A 12,830-nucleotide genomic window follows, 5' to 3' on the forward strand; every position below is an offset into this window, starting at 1 on the left:
ACTGTGTCAGCAAGAACAGTCCATCGATAATATCTCATAGAGAGGGATATTATAATAAAGTTGCAGTGTACCCCTCATTACAAAGGCAAATGCACATTTGAGAGTTCAGTGGTGCAAAAACCATAGGCACTGGTCTACAGAGATGTGGAAAAAAGTGATATGGTTACAAGTCATCCTTCACCATATTCTCGACAAGTGGGCAAGTGCATGTGTGGGTACACCAAGAGAACGGTACAGGTCTGAATGCTTGACCCCTACAGTGGCTCTGTTATGCTGTGGGGGCATTTTACTGGCATGGTTTTGGTCCACTTGATCAATGCGAAGTTATTCTGAGTGATCACATTTATCTTCTGATGAAACATTTCTATCTTGATGGGAGTGGTCTCTTCCAGGATGACAGTGTCCCCATCCACAGGGCACAAATGGTCACTGAATGGTTTGCTGAGTATGAAAATGATGTGAATCATTTCCCCCAGGTACGTCAGTTTTCTCCCACAGTCCAAAGACATGCAGGTAGGCTAATTGGACACTCTAAATTGCCCATAGGTATGGAGTATGTGAGTGAATGGTGTGTGTGCGCCCTGCGATAGATTGGCAGCCTGTCCAGGTTGTATTTCTATCTCTTGTCCATTGCACACTGGGATAGGCTCCAGCACCCCTCTCGACCCTGCCCAGGATAAGTGGGTCTAGATAGTGGATGGATGGATGGATGAACACCCATGGACCTACATGTTAGACAGTGCTCTCCACCACCCTCATCAGAACACCAAATGAGGGAATATCTTTTGGAAGAATGGTGTTCCATCCCTCCAGTAGAGTTGTAGAATCTATGCCAAGGCGCATTGAACCTGTTCTGGTGGCTTATGGTGGCCCGACACCTTACTGAGACACTTCATGTTGGTTTTTTCTTTAATTGTCACCCGTCTGTGTATGCATCACAGGTGTTTCTGATTAGTCAGGTGTGTTCAGTTGCTTCCTTAGTGCAGGTTTAAGAGAGCATTTAGTATCTAGATTTGATTCTACCCTATTGATTCTGTTATTGGCTTTCGTCAACATGAGTTATGACTATGAAAGTCAAGGAAGCCGTTGTGAAATAAATACAAAAAACTGTCTGAGACATAAGCCAAACCTTAGGCTTACCAAAATCAACAGTTTGGAACATCATTAAAACTAGAAAGGCCGGAGCCAACACCATCAGGCATTAGGACATTAAAATGCAGATTACTCCAACACCGCAAATGCAATACGCTCCTCCTTCCATGACTTTTCCTAAATAGCTGGGCTTAAAAGAACTGCGTTCTTAGAATACTTTGGTTGTTGACTTCAGCATGGAGATCAATAATTGTGAGCATTGTTGTCATAGAAGTAATGGTTTTATAACGCTTCCAACGTACTTTAAGTTTTTCATTGAAGCGGCGACTTTGGATAAACTCAGAATAGATTACAGGATGGCAAAATCATGCAAGCGAATGGGACCAGAGGAAGCAATTACTGATGAATGACTTCATCATGGACCTGGCATGCGACCTGTGTGAAAATTACATGAAGCTGATGAAAGAAACAGCAGCCGCCAAAGCTGCCATGATCGCAGCATCACCTTGCACACCCATCATTCCTGGGAAGAAAACTCAGTGCCAGGTCAGCAAATACCGTCGGAATAAGGCTAAGGACCACTGCGTGAAATGCAACTGATTGGTGTGCAGTCCCTGCTCACATGAACAACCAAAGTTGTGCATTCCCTGAGGAATTGATTGAGGAGAAGAGAACATATGTAAATGCTCAATCGAAATAGCGGTAGCAAAGGGAAGGGAGGAAAGTAGTTTTGTTTGTGACATTTTCTGTGGACAGTAGTTACTGACACATCCTCACCTGCCTCCTGAAGAGTGTTTCTGATCTGTCAGACAGGTGTTTGAGGGTTTTTCTTCATTTTGGTGAGAATTCTTCGGTCATTAACTGTAGAGGTCTACCAGGCCCTTTGCGATTTCTGAGATCACCAGTGTTCTTTTTCTTCTTAATGATGATCCAAACATTGATTTTGGTTGGCTTAAGGTTTGGTTTATGTCTCTGCCTGTGTTTTTGAGCTTCTCAGCTTCATAATGGCTTCCTTGACTTTTATTGGCACAACTGTTGTTCTTATGTTGGTCCTTATGTTGACAAATGCCAGTAACAGACTCCAAAGGCAATCACAGGCATAGAATCAAGAGTAGATACTGACAGCTCTCTTTTGTCTGCACAAAGGATCAATTGAACACAACTGACTCATCAGAAACACCTGTCCAAAATATTATGGTGCCCTGACATGGGGGGACTATGTATAAAAAGGGCTGTAATTTCTACATGGTGAAACTACACTGTATAAACCTACCGTCTAATAAAAACTGAGCTTCTACACTTCAACCACATTTGAATTGTCTGATTACAAACCTAAAATTGTGAAGTACACAGACAAATCAAGAAAAAAATGTCTCTGTCCCAAATATTATGGAGCTCACTGCACATATGTATATATATGTGTGTGTGTGTGCATACATGCATACACACATTGTATGTATACATTGTGCATGCTGTGTTTACAGGTATTAGCACATACTGCTGTAATACAACATTTTAATTAACTTGACAGTCTGTGTGCATGTGTTGTAATTCTATTTGAAATGATACATTAAAGTAATTGTAAATGTTACTGTAACTTGTGATTTGGCTGCCTGTGTTTCTAATTCCATTATGCTGGTCACCCGACCAACCCTCTCTGTTTCTCTGCACGCAGGCCAGAGGATATGAGTTCCCTGCCAATGATCAGCAGCCGCACGCTTCGATTGCACTTTAATCTTTACTGTGGTGTTCACCAGCATGTCAACGTCATGTTTGATTATTTTCACCTCTCAGTCGTCTCTGTTACTGTCCATGGGTCCTTGGTTGCTCTACATCAGCCCCTTGTAAGGTGAGTTTTCCACAGTGGCATATACAAATTCAGTCCAGGGCAGATTTATGTTTGGTTAATGCAAATACTGATGTAAAAGTCTTTTGTCTTATAAAAGGTGGAATTCCGGCTTTGCTGTAGCTGCTGTAGTCTAGACTGCAAGACTATTTTGTCTAACTAACTAGCTAACACTTGAAACAACCACGTAATCAGAAACATTTTGTCATCTATATAAGCAATCCACAGTGTGACAATGTAAGTTTAGCTAACACAAGCTGCGCCTATACACAGATTGCGTATATTTCATAATTTAAGTTAATTAGCTAGGTGACTGCTAATGGATATAGTACAGTAAGTAGTAAGTAACTATCTAACATTGTTATCTAGTGTTAACTGTGTAATGTTATGTTATCAGAAGCTCACTTTAATATAGCTGGCTAATTCTGAGAATCTTTTTTAAGATCTATTCAGGAGTATTGTATTAACTTTCTTGCACCCGTTGAGTCTGATTCAAGTCTCTCATTGTCAGGTGAACATTCTCATTGGCGGCTTCACTCACAGTTTGCCAGCTAAAATTTCGCAGTTCCATATAAATGGCTGATGAGGCTCAAGGATATTGTTGTATTTAGTGTCATTTGTCATATTGAACTGAACGTGATTTCTCTGGAACAAAGTGGAAAAACTTAACCAAAGGCCATAAAATATACATATTATATCATTTAATTATTGAGGAGCCTCCTTTGATTCTGTGTCGTAAAGTTTCCAATGGAAATTTTGAACGGGAAAAAGTGCTTCTTGAACTTGGCTCCGCTCTTCTTCAAACAATGAGAATAAAACCATAATCTATATTAACGGTCTTAGCACATGGTTTAAAGCAGCGTTTCTCAACCCTGGTCCTGGGGACCCACTGCCCTACATATTTTAGATGTCTCCCTGCTCCAACACACCTGATTCAAATGAATGGGTCCTTATCAGGCTTCTGCAGAGCTTGATGACAACCTATTCATTTGAATCAGGTGTGTTGGAGCAGGGAAACATCTAAAACATGCAGGAGGGCAGTGGGTCCCCAGGATCAGGGTTGAGAAATACTGGTTTAAAGCACATAGACTATTTGAGCACAAAGTAAGGTGCAAGGTTCAAACGGGCAGAATGTAATGGCTCAATTAATAGGTGTCTTCAATAAACCAATCAGAGCGTCATCTCTCATTCCCTTTAAAGCCGCCTACGTTAGCACATGTTTAAAAAAAATAGCTTGGCAGCTACTTCACTAGTTACTCACTGGATAGCGTGTTTGCCTATTGGACGCTTGGACGGGTAACAGGCACTGGTTTGAATCCCCCCTCAGATTCTAACTCTTTCTAACTCATTACTCTGGCTTGCTAACTAATGACTGCCTAAAATATAAAAACTATTGGTTTTGCAACTGTATAATTTTTTCAGGAAACTCTTATATTTCTGGAAATACAATAAAATACGCCCGCACTTCAGAGTTTCATTTTGGAATTTTGACCGAGTTTAACGTTAGCTACATGCCTTGCTTATGAGTCCACAGACCGAGTGTATAGCGTTAGTACAGTCAGTTCCAAAATTAAGTACTCTGTGTTGCAATTCGGTGCTGTAGATAACGTTACTGGTCATATGGAAACCGGTGCAAGCTAGTACAGAGTACAGTAGTTAATGTTTCTACTGGGTGAAACTCAGTGGTTACCATAGTTATTTCTATGGGAAACTTGAAAAGTGCTCAACTGTCACTGCCCTGTATGCCTCACCAACCTGCACCCTGCCAACCCAATCATCTTGGACAAAGGTACCAGCTCACCACCGTTAGGTTTCTAGCCTATGCAGTTCTCTAATCACTCAAGGCCATATATTATTTTTGTTTGATTTGCAGTTTTCCACGGGCAGTGAAAAGTACCTGGCTGAACCGCAATGCACCAGCACAGACCAAAGAATCCGTCATCCCTACCCTGGAGAGTGTTGTATTTGGCTGTAGCTACACTAAACAGCTCTCCTCGGATGTAAGCTAACATCACTACAGGGTGCTACAATGACAACACTATTGGAAATATAACCTTGTTGCTCACAGTTTCTTCATGCTTGTTATTTTAATCTAACCAATTATAATACAAACCACATCCTAAGGCAGAGGTGGGCAACATGGACCGTATCCGTTTCTGGTTTTCATGCCAACTTCTGGCCTTAATTACTCAATTAGCCCTTAATTTTTACGTCATCTGATAGTCTTGATAAGCGCATGAACAACAGACGAAGACTGTTTTTGTGTCCCTGAATGAAACGTGTTACTATGATCTAATCTACGAGTGAACCAGTGTTGTTGTATACAGCCAATTGGCTCATTTAACCAGGGTAATTGGTGGAAACAAAAACAAGCATACACACCAGCCCTCCAGGAACGGAATTGCCCGCCCTTGTCCTAAGGGATACACTGTATGTTTTTTCCTTTTTAATACTTTTTGCCCCTGTGGAATGTTCAATGATGCTTATGTTGCAATGCTTATCTGACCTCCAATGCCAATGTCAAGACCTTGGTTTTGAAATGGTTTTAGTATTGAGTGCACATTTATGATTAAAGTCAAGTTTTTTTTCTTCAAGTTTTTAGATATGCCGAATATAGGCGCAACTAAAGTCAGAATTTATTTAAGCTATATGACTATATTCTGAAATATTTAGAATGTTCCTATAAGTAAATCATGTTTAAAAAAAGTGTCTCATTTTGTAGCTTGATTTCACCTTAATGTCCCATGTTTTACAAACACATGAAAATAGTTCTGTTGGTGGGTGAAATTTGATTTAGTTGGCTGCAATATTTCTGTCTGTAAATAGTAGTAATAATTTCATGCTTTGATTAGCCCAAATATCCATAAAGCAGTGTATGAACATGGTGAACACATATCTTACATATAAGTTGCAGTTGTAAGATTTTTTCCCCTTCTGACAGATAACTGTATAATTTTATAGGGCAGGACATCCATTGTGTCGGAACACTGCTTGCAGCATGCCTACAGTCTACACTACAGCCTCTGTGCCAGTCTCCTGCTGGCTTATCAGGGCCTTTTCAGCTACTTCATTACAGTAACCAAGGACCTGCACTCCTCTGTCAGAATGGACCTAGGTAAGGATTGTCAGTTTGCACTGGTGACTGGTGTGTGTGCACGCGTGCGTGTGCATGCATGCCTGCCTGCCTGCCTGTACGTGCATGTGTGTGTCCATGTGTGTGCACGTGTTAGTGTGTGGATGTGTGTGTTAGTCATAGTTCACTTTCTGGGATTTTTTAAATGTTGCTTTAGTGTATGCTTCCAAATGGCACCAACTTTTTTTGTGTGATGAAGAATATTTTAGATATTTACTAAAGTTTCTGATGAACTGTCAGATTCACAATGGCTGGTATTGAGGTGTTTAGTGTTCATAGTAAAAAGCAATTCAGGACAATTTGTGTATTCAGATTAGATGTTTTAATGAATATGCAATGTAATTATTCTGGGTTGGAGCTGAATAGATCCACATTTGGTACTTGTGCACACAGGTCAGCTGCAGCAAGGGTTTCCTGTCTGAACTTGCTCTGTGCATTTCATGTGTGCCGCTCCTAAAATACAGTTCAGCTAACTACAAATCAGCTTGTACAGCAATGTTATGCCTCCAGAAGTTTCTGGAACTTTTATTAACACCTTTTTTCATTAAGAATATATATTGTAGTAAAAACAAAATAAAAACTTTCCATAGCAGGGTCAGGCTCATAGTCGATAATATGTGTAACTCTTGATATGTGTTACTTGCTTTAACAATTAGATGATGGTTAATGATTCTTTGGCCACTGTAATGTGACCAAAAGTGTAACAGCATATGTCAGGTACTTACAATTACATTCTAGGTAGAGGCAACCGGATTTTGGTCTAAAAATCTCCTGATACTTGAGGGAGTGTCTTTGTATCTAGCTATGTATTCTAACAAGGTTCCCAATACCATTGAATGCTAAACAGCCCCACACCATCTAATATCCACCACCACAAGGGGGATTGGGTTCTTTTCTGCATAAATATCCCTCTTTTTATGTCAGACACACCTCTGGTGTTTATGGCCAAAAAACGAATTTTTGTCTCATAATATGACCTGTTTCCAACCTGATTCAAAGTTCTGAAAATGTTTAGCTCCAGGCTCTTGGGTTTTTGTGGCTTAATGACGAGAGAGACTTTCTTCTGGCAAGCCTTCCAAATAGCTTTTTGGTATGGAAGTGGTGTCTAATTGTAATTGTTGGAGATCTGGTGACCCCATGATACAACCAACTTCTGCAATTCTCCAACTGTGATCCTTGGTGACATTTTTGACTCTGGAAGCATCGCCCTCACTGTGCTTGTGGGCAAAATACACTTGTGTTCTCTTCCAGGCAGGTACATCACAGCTCCAGTTGTTTTAAACTTCTTAATTATTTTCCTAGTAGTGAAGATGGGTATTTCAGGGTATTTCTTTATAGCCATTGCATGATTTATGAAGGTCAACAACATTTCATTTAATTTGCGTGTTCTATCTGTTGAATAACTAAGGATTTTTTTGTCACTTCATATTTATACCCCAGTGACAGGATGTAAAGGATGACCATTTAAGAGTTCCTAAAGACTCTAGTGTAAAAAAGATTTTCTTCTTCATAGTAATTTATATGGGTGACAGTAATTGTCCATCCATCCATCCATTCTCTAACCGCTTAGTTCAAGTCAGGGTTGCGGTGGCAAAGGGGCAAGCAGAGCAGCCCAGACGTCTCTCTCCCCAGCGACAGCGCTAACTCATCCCGGTGAATCCCCGGGCGATACCAGGCCAGCCTTGGATATAATCCTTCCAGCGTGTCCTAGGTCTACCCCTGGGTCTCCTCCCCAGTGGCCGAGCCCGGAACACCTCCAGAGGAAGGTGCCCAGGAGGCATCCTTGTCAGATACCCAAACCACCTCAACTGACTCCTTTCAATGTGAAGGAGCAGCGGTTCTACTTTGAGGCCCTCCCGGATAGCTGAGCTCCTCACCCTATCAAAGAGAGTAAGCCCTGCATTACTGCGGCCGCTGCACCTAGACGGCCGTTGATCTCCGAATCCCTTTTTCCCTTACTCGTGAACATGCGCATAGTGGTCAAAAAGAGGCAAAGTACTGTACGTGTGGGACTCAATGCATATTGAAAGGAGATAATTCCACACAAGTGTGGTTCCTGTGTTAATTAGTCAGTTAACATCTGTCACTCCCTGGCCCGGGCGAGGGTAAATGTTGCCGAATAAGAGGTACAGGAAGCTGATAAAAACTGATGGCACAGCCAAGTTGATTATTTTCCCAAAAAAACAGTGTTGGTATTTATTTACAGTGGGCGGTGAGTGCAGAGATTTTTACAGTGATAGTCGACTTATCGTGGTGACATATAGACATACACAGACTAACAAACAAAAGATTTCAGGTTGCGAATACTTTCAGGATCACTCAACTTCTTTCTTGTGGTCAAAAAGAGGCAAAGTACTATGAGTGAGGGACTCATATTGAATGGAGATATTTTTGTCTGAGACCTCATCAATTTATTGTTCGAAATATCTTTCACATTAGTCTTTTGTATGCTTGTCTGTGGGTTTTGAACGAGGTTCCAAATAGGCCTAGCTAATAAAACGGTTGTAATTAAACCTTGAAATCAGCCCAATTCCTAATATTTCTGATACTTAGCTGACACTTTATTAGGCTTTGAAACACAGAATTATCAGAGGACCTTGGAGTTCGCAGAAAAAGACACCAAGTTTTAATTCAGCCAGAACTTCTTGCATGCCCTCAGATCTGGTCGTTCCAGATGTGAATTATGATGGTAAAAAAATGCAGTAGGATCTGACCTCCCCTAGTGAAACTAATCCCGTATGGACAGGGCTTTTGTCTGACATCAGCACATCAGTAGTGAGTTTTGCGATGGAAGAGGAGGGCCAGAATAAATCTCCAAAATAATCCTGTTTGAATTTTATAATGTGTGAAGCTGCATAGTTCAGTCTTTGCAGAATACAACCCATGGTTTAGGACAGATTGTTGCTAAATATGGGAGTGTGTCAGACTTTAGTAGTCTTGAAGTCGTCTGTATGGGAAGCATACGGAAACCGTATAAGAAAAAATACTATTTAACATTTGCCATAGCTAATTTTAGCAGCAATACGAATCCCTGTGATTTGAGCAAACTAGTTTTGCAGTTAGCGTTATCTCTTTGAGCTCGGTAATTACAAGTGACAACACAAAAGTCATAGGAGCTGGCTGTTCATGTAGTTGTCCACTCATTCCAGAGGGAATTCATAATGTTAACTTTAGCTCCGAGAGCGTCCAAGTATGAAGCCTATTTATGGTGTGGTCTGTGGCTCATGAACACTGACTAGTGCTAGCTGGCTCCACTCCGCACAGTTCTGTGATCCATACGCAGTTCAGTATCCATGGAATTACTTAACGATTGTGTTTCTTGTAGGCTATTCATCCGTGGTATGCATTCCACAAATCAGAGGCATATGGTGAGTCATATATTAACCAACCAGAGTCAAGTGTTGAATAAAACAACTTGGTTATAACTTTTTATTGTATCATGTCAAGTAAAATCACGCATCGATTCTTATTCTTATATGTATTTTGCATATAACTGGGTTGAAAATGTGACAGTAAATCCTTTAGGTTGATAGAAAAAGGCAGAAGTCTTTCCATTATAGCCTATGGGGAAATTGTGAGCTGGATGCACTGGATGCCATATTGGTTTCTGCTGCTTCTGACTCCTCTTGCCTCTCCAGTTCCTATATATGCTCTATGGCCACGACAAATAAACACAGCAGCAGCAGCGAACTCCAATCAAAGATTCAGCCAGAAATAATATATAAACATGGTTTGTGGATGTAAAGTATGAAACGTCCGCGTGTGTTCATAACATAACGGTGTTCGTGTGCACTTCACAAACCGGAGGTGATGATAAAACCAGAGGTTAGTTAGCTAAGCTAGCTTAGCATATGTTTGAATGAACGCATGAATGAAGGAAACATACTTGTAAACAGACAAAACGGTGTGCATGAGAGTGACATGAGAAATGCAGCGTTTGTGTGTGTGTATGGGCATAGTGTATGTTTTAAACTTGCCGCTTCACCTGGGACGACTATCTTGTCACAACATCCCACGTGTACAAAAATTCTGGGGAGGCCTGGTAATCATGGCTATTGGGATATTTTATATATTGCTGATATTTTACAAAGAAAGGAGTCCATGATGATGGCATGAAACTACTGAGGGGGAGGCATCAACAATGGGCAGCTGTAGTTGAAAACACATACCCCTGGAATGTGCAACCTTTGCATTAGTTTGAGGTTCAAGAATAAACAGGTGAGCAAATCTAAAGTTGACTATGAATTTCAATGTGGGGTGTGAGCAGGCAGTTTAATCAATAATGCTCCATTGATACACTTATATATATATATATATATATATATATATATATATATATATATTAGCAGAAAGTGTGCAAAATGTTTTGAAAGGATATCTATTTTACTAATCCTCTGCACCTCCTACTTTTTTCTTAAAACGACTCGCTGCTTAGCCCACATAAATTATAGTAAAAATTTAACCTGCAATTAAATCAGAGCTGCCTAACATCACGAGTCTAAAAACCTTTTTCCACTTTTCTTTTTTCTTTTATTCAGTCATGCTTTGTAACATTTCTGTAGTTCAGCACATGCTCTAACCTTAATTGCTGTGCAAGGGCTCAACACTGGTTCTAACACACCCGCATTGATCTGACCCTCCACATCGCTTATATTTGTCAGTATGCAGCTGAGCTCTAATCCAGTTTAAAGGTCAGTAAAGGAAAAGTAAATGTGCCTATATGTATAATCCCATAACTAGCCAAGCCCAGCATGCAAGCCCTTTATGAGCGAGTACTTGGAAGACCCTATCCCCGAAGCCAGAGAAACATCTACATAGGTATGTCCCTCGTCCCACATTCTTTGTATCAACTTGCTTTTAGCTTTTTGAAAAATTGTTTCTCCTTTTTCGGCTTACATTTATTTCCCTCTTTGACACAACCTTTTATTGTCTAGGCATAATCTGACGCAAGGAATTCTCATTTACTCCCTTCTTATTGTCTTGGTTTGGTGTTTCTTTTCAGTAAAATTCACGGTGTTTTTCTCTTTATAGTTAAATCAGACAGGTTCTCCACAGTCAGTGCAGAATTTTTTCCCCTGGACCCCAGACTGTACTCCTGCAGTTTTGTTTCCCACTTTCCTTTTCTATTTAAATTTGTCATCAAATGATTATGGTTATGATTTATTGTGCCTAATGATGTCATCACTTTAAAGCCCCTCAAAGATGCAAACAACTTCTTATGTAAATCAATGATTTTGTCTTGAAATAATTCAACTCATTATCATTGACAGAAAAATTAGTACCATGTATGATTTTGTGATGCAACTTTTTCAGTTAATTTGAGCAATCAGTTGTCACAGCCTGAGAGGCTGTCCAACAGAATATGTCCTAAGTGAGTTTATCCTTGCATCATTTTAAAATTTGGTCCAGATTTTGTGGGAATTACAGTTACGCTCTTGTACTGGTGCTACACTGCACAAGGCACCGTGTGAACTCACCGTGTTTTGGATCACCTCAGAAATCACAAATGGAAGATCTTTTGCTAATATTTGCCTTGGTGACTTCCTGTCATTTTAAGAACGGAGAAGCATTTAGTGAAGAAGCAATTGTAAATCTGTTTTTCAGAGAAACTGGACATGGATGCCCGACTCTCTGAGCTATGTGATCAAGTAAAGGTAAGTTTAATCTTTATACTCCTAGCTACAATTTCTGAAGTACATGGGAGATGGTAAATATGGTCTAGAAAGCTGCTTTGTTGGTCCAAACACTTAATATTATATGCTTCATGTCAGAGTGCATTATATATTAAGCACAGAGTATGTATACACTTCATCTTGTCTACTTCATGAAATTATTTGATTCTGCAGCTTCTTAACAAATCGTAGAAATGAAGAGGGTGATGAACTTCTGCTGAATTTCCGCATGTTATATTCACATAAGTGGGTTCAGTAGCAGATTCACACATTTTTCTTTTGATTCAGTTACTTTGGAAATACTCGCCTTCAGCAGAAATAAACTTTTTTAATGGAAATATTGTTGATTCTTTTCATACCAGTCAATGTACATAGTTGTCATTACTTCTTTTGGGTTTCTCTGAAAATGTTCACTAAATTGATTATATACTTATTAGTTGGATTATTAGTAATTAGAGGCAGTCAAAAAAGTTGAAGGTTAAATTCAATTTAAAACTCTTTTATGATTTCAATAGATTTTAGCACAGTGAAATTTATTTGCTGGCTGAAAATATGTGTTTATTCACATCTTTCTCTACTGTGTGGAATTTAACTTTAAAAACATCATCAGAATTTATAAGAAATTAGTGATTAGGCATTCCAAGTTAGAAATAGAATTTAGAATCATTATGCAAATTGGAATACAACTTGGTGTACCATCTTTGTGCTAGTCCTTGACTAAATTTGGAAGGAAAAAATTTTGACTGCTGCAAACAAATGAGCTTTCAGCATGGATGACTAAATATTCTGTCCCAGGAATAAGCAGTACACCCAGTTTAATTTTGATCTGGTGAAAACATGGAATGACAAGGCAATGAATATTAATTATTTTCAGCCAATTATTCTGTCTTAAAAACAATAAAAAATCTTCTCAAGAACCATATGAGATATTGATAAGAACTATGGTAAGTTGGACTTAGCATACCAGTTTTATATAATTTGAAAAATTATGAATCAAACAAGTATATGCTATAAGTCTCTCAGATTTGGACCTGGTTTCATACAGATTCCACATTGAGATGAACACTACAGATTGATTAGCTACTGT

At 39.5% G+C, this 12,830-nt stretch overlaps 1 protein-coding gene across 1 annotated transcript in view; it reads left to right on the top strand.

Annotated features, from left to right (window-relative positions):
* The window catches only part of LOC135249537 (protein FAM135A-like), an 84,874-nt gene that overhangs the window by 31,975 nt on the left and 40,069 nt on the right, over positions 1-12,830 (top strand). Inside the window, exons 7-11 of the mRNA XM_064325151.1 lie at positions 2,768-2,941; positions 4,812-4,938; positions 5,900-6,053; positions 10,812-10,889; positions 11,676-11,725. Coding sequence (XP_064181221.1) covers positions 2,768-2,941; positions 4,812-4,938; positions 5,900-6,053; positions 10,812-10,889; positions 11,676-11,725 — 583 coding nt within the window. The remainder of the gene's footprint in view (positions 1-2,767; positions 2,942-4,811; positions 4,939-5,899; positions 6,054-10,811; positions 10,890-11,675; positions 11,726-12,830) is intronic.

Source organism: Anguilla rostrata, chromosome 2 (genome assembly GCF_018555375.3).
Source record: "Anguilla rostrata isolate EN2019 chromosome 2, ASM1855537v3, whole genome shotgun sequence".
Taxonomy (NCBI): domain Eukaryota; kingdom Metazoa; phylum Chordata; class Actinopteri; order Anguilliformes; family Anguillidae; genus Anguilla; species Anguilla rostrata.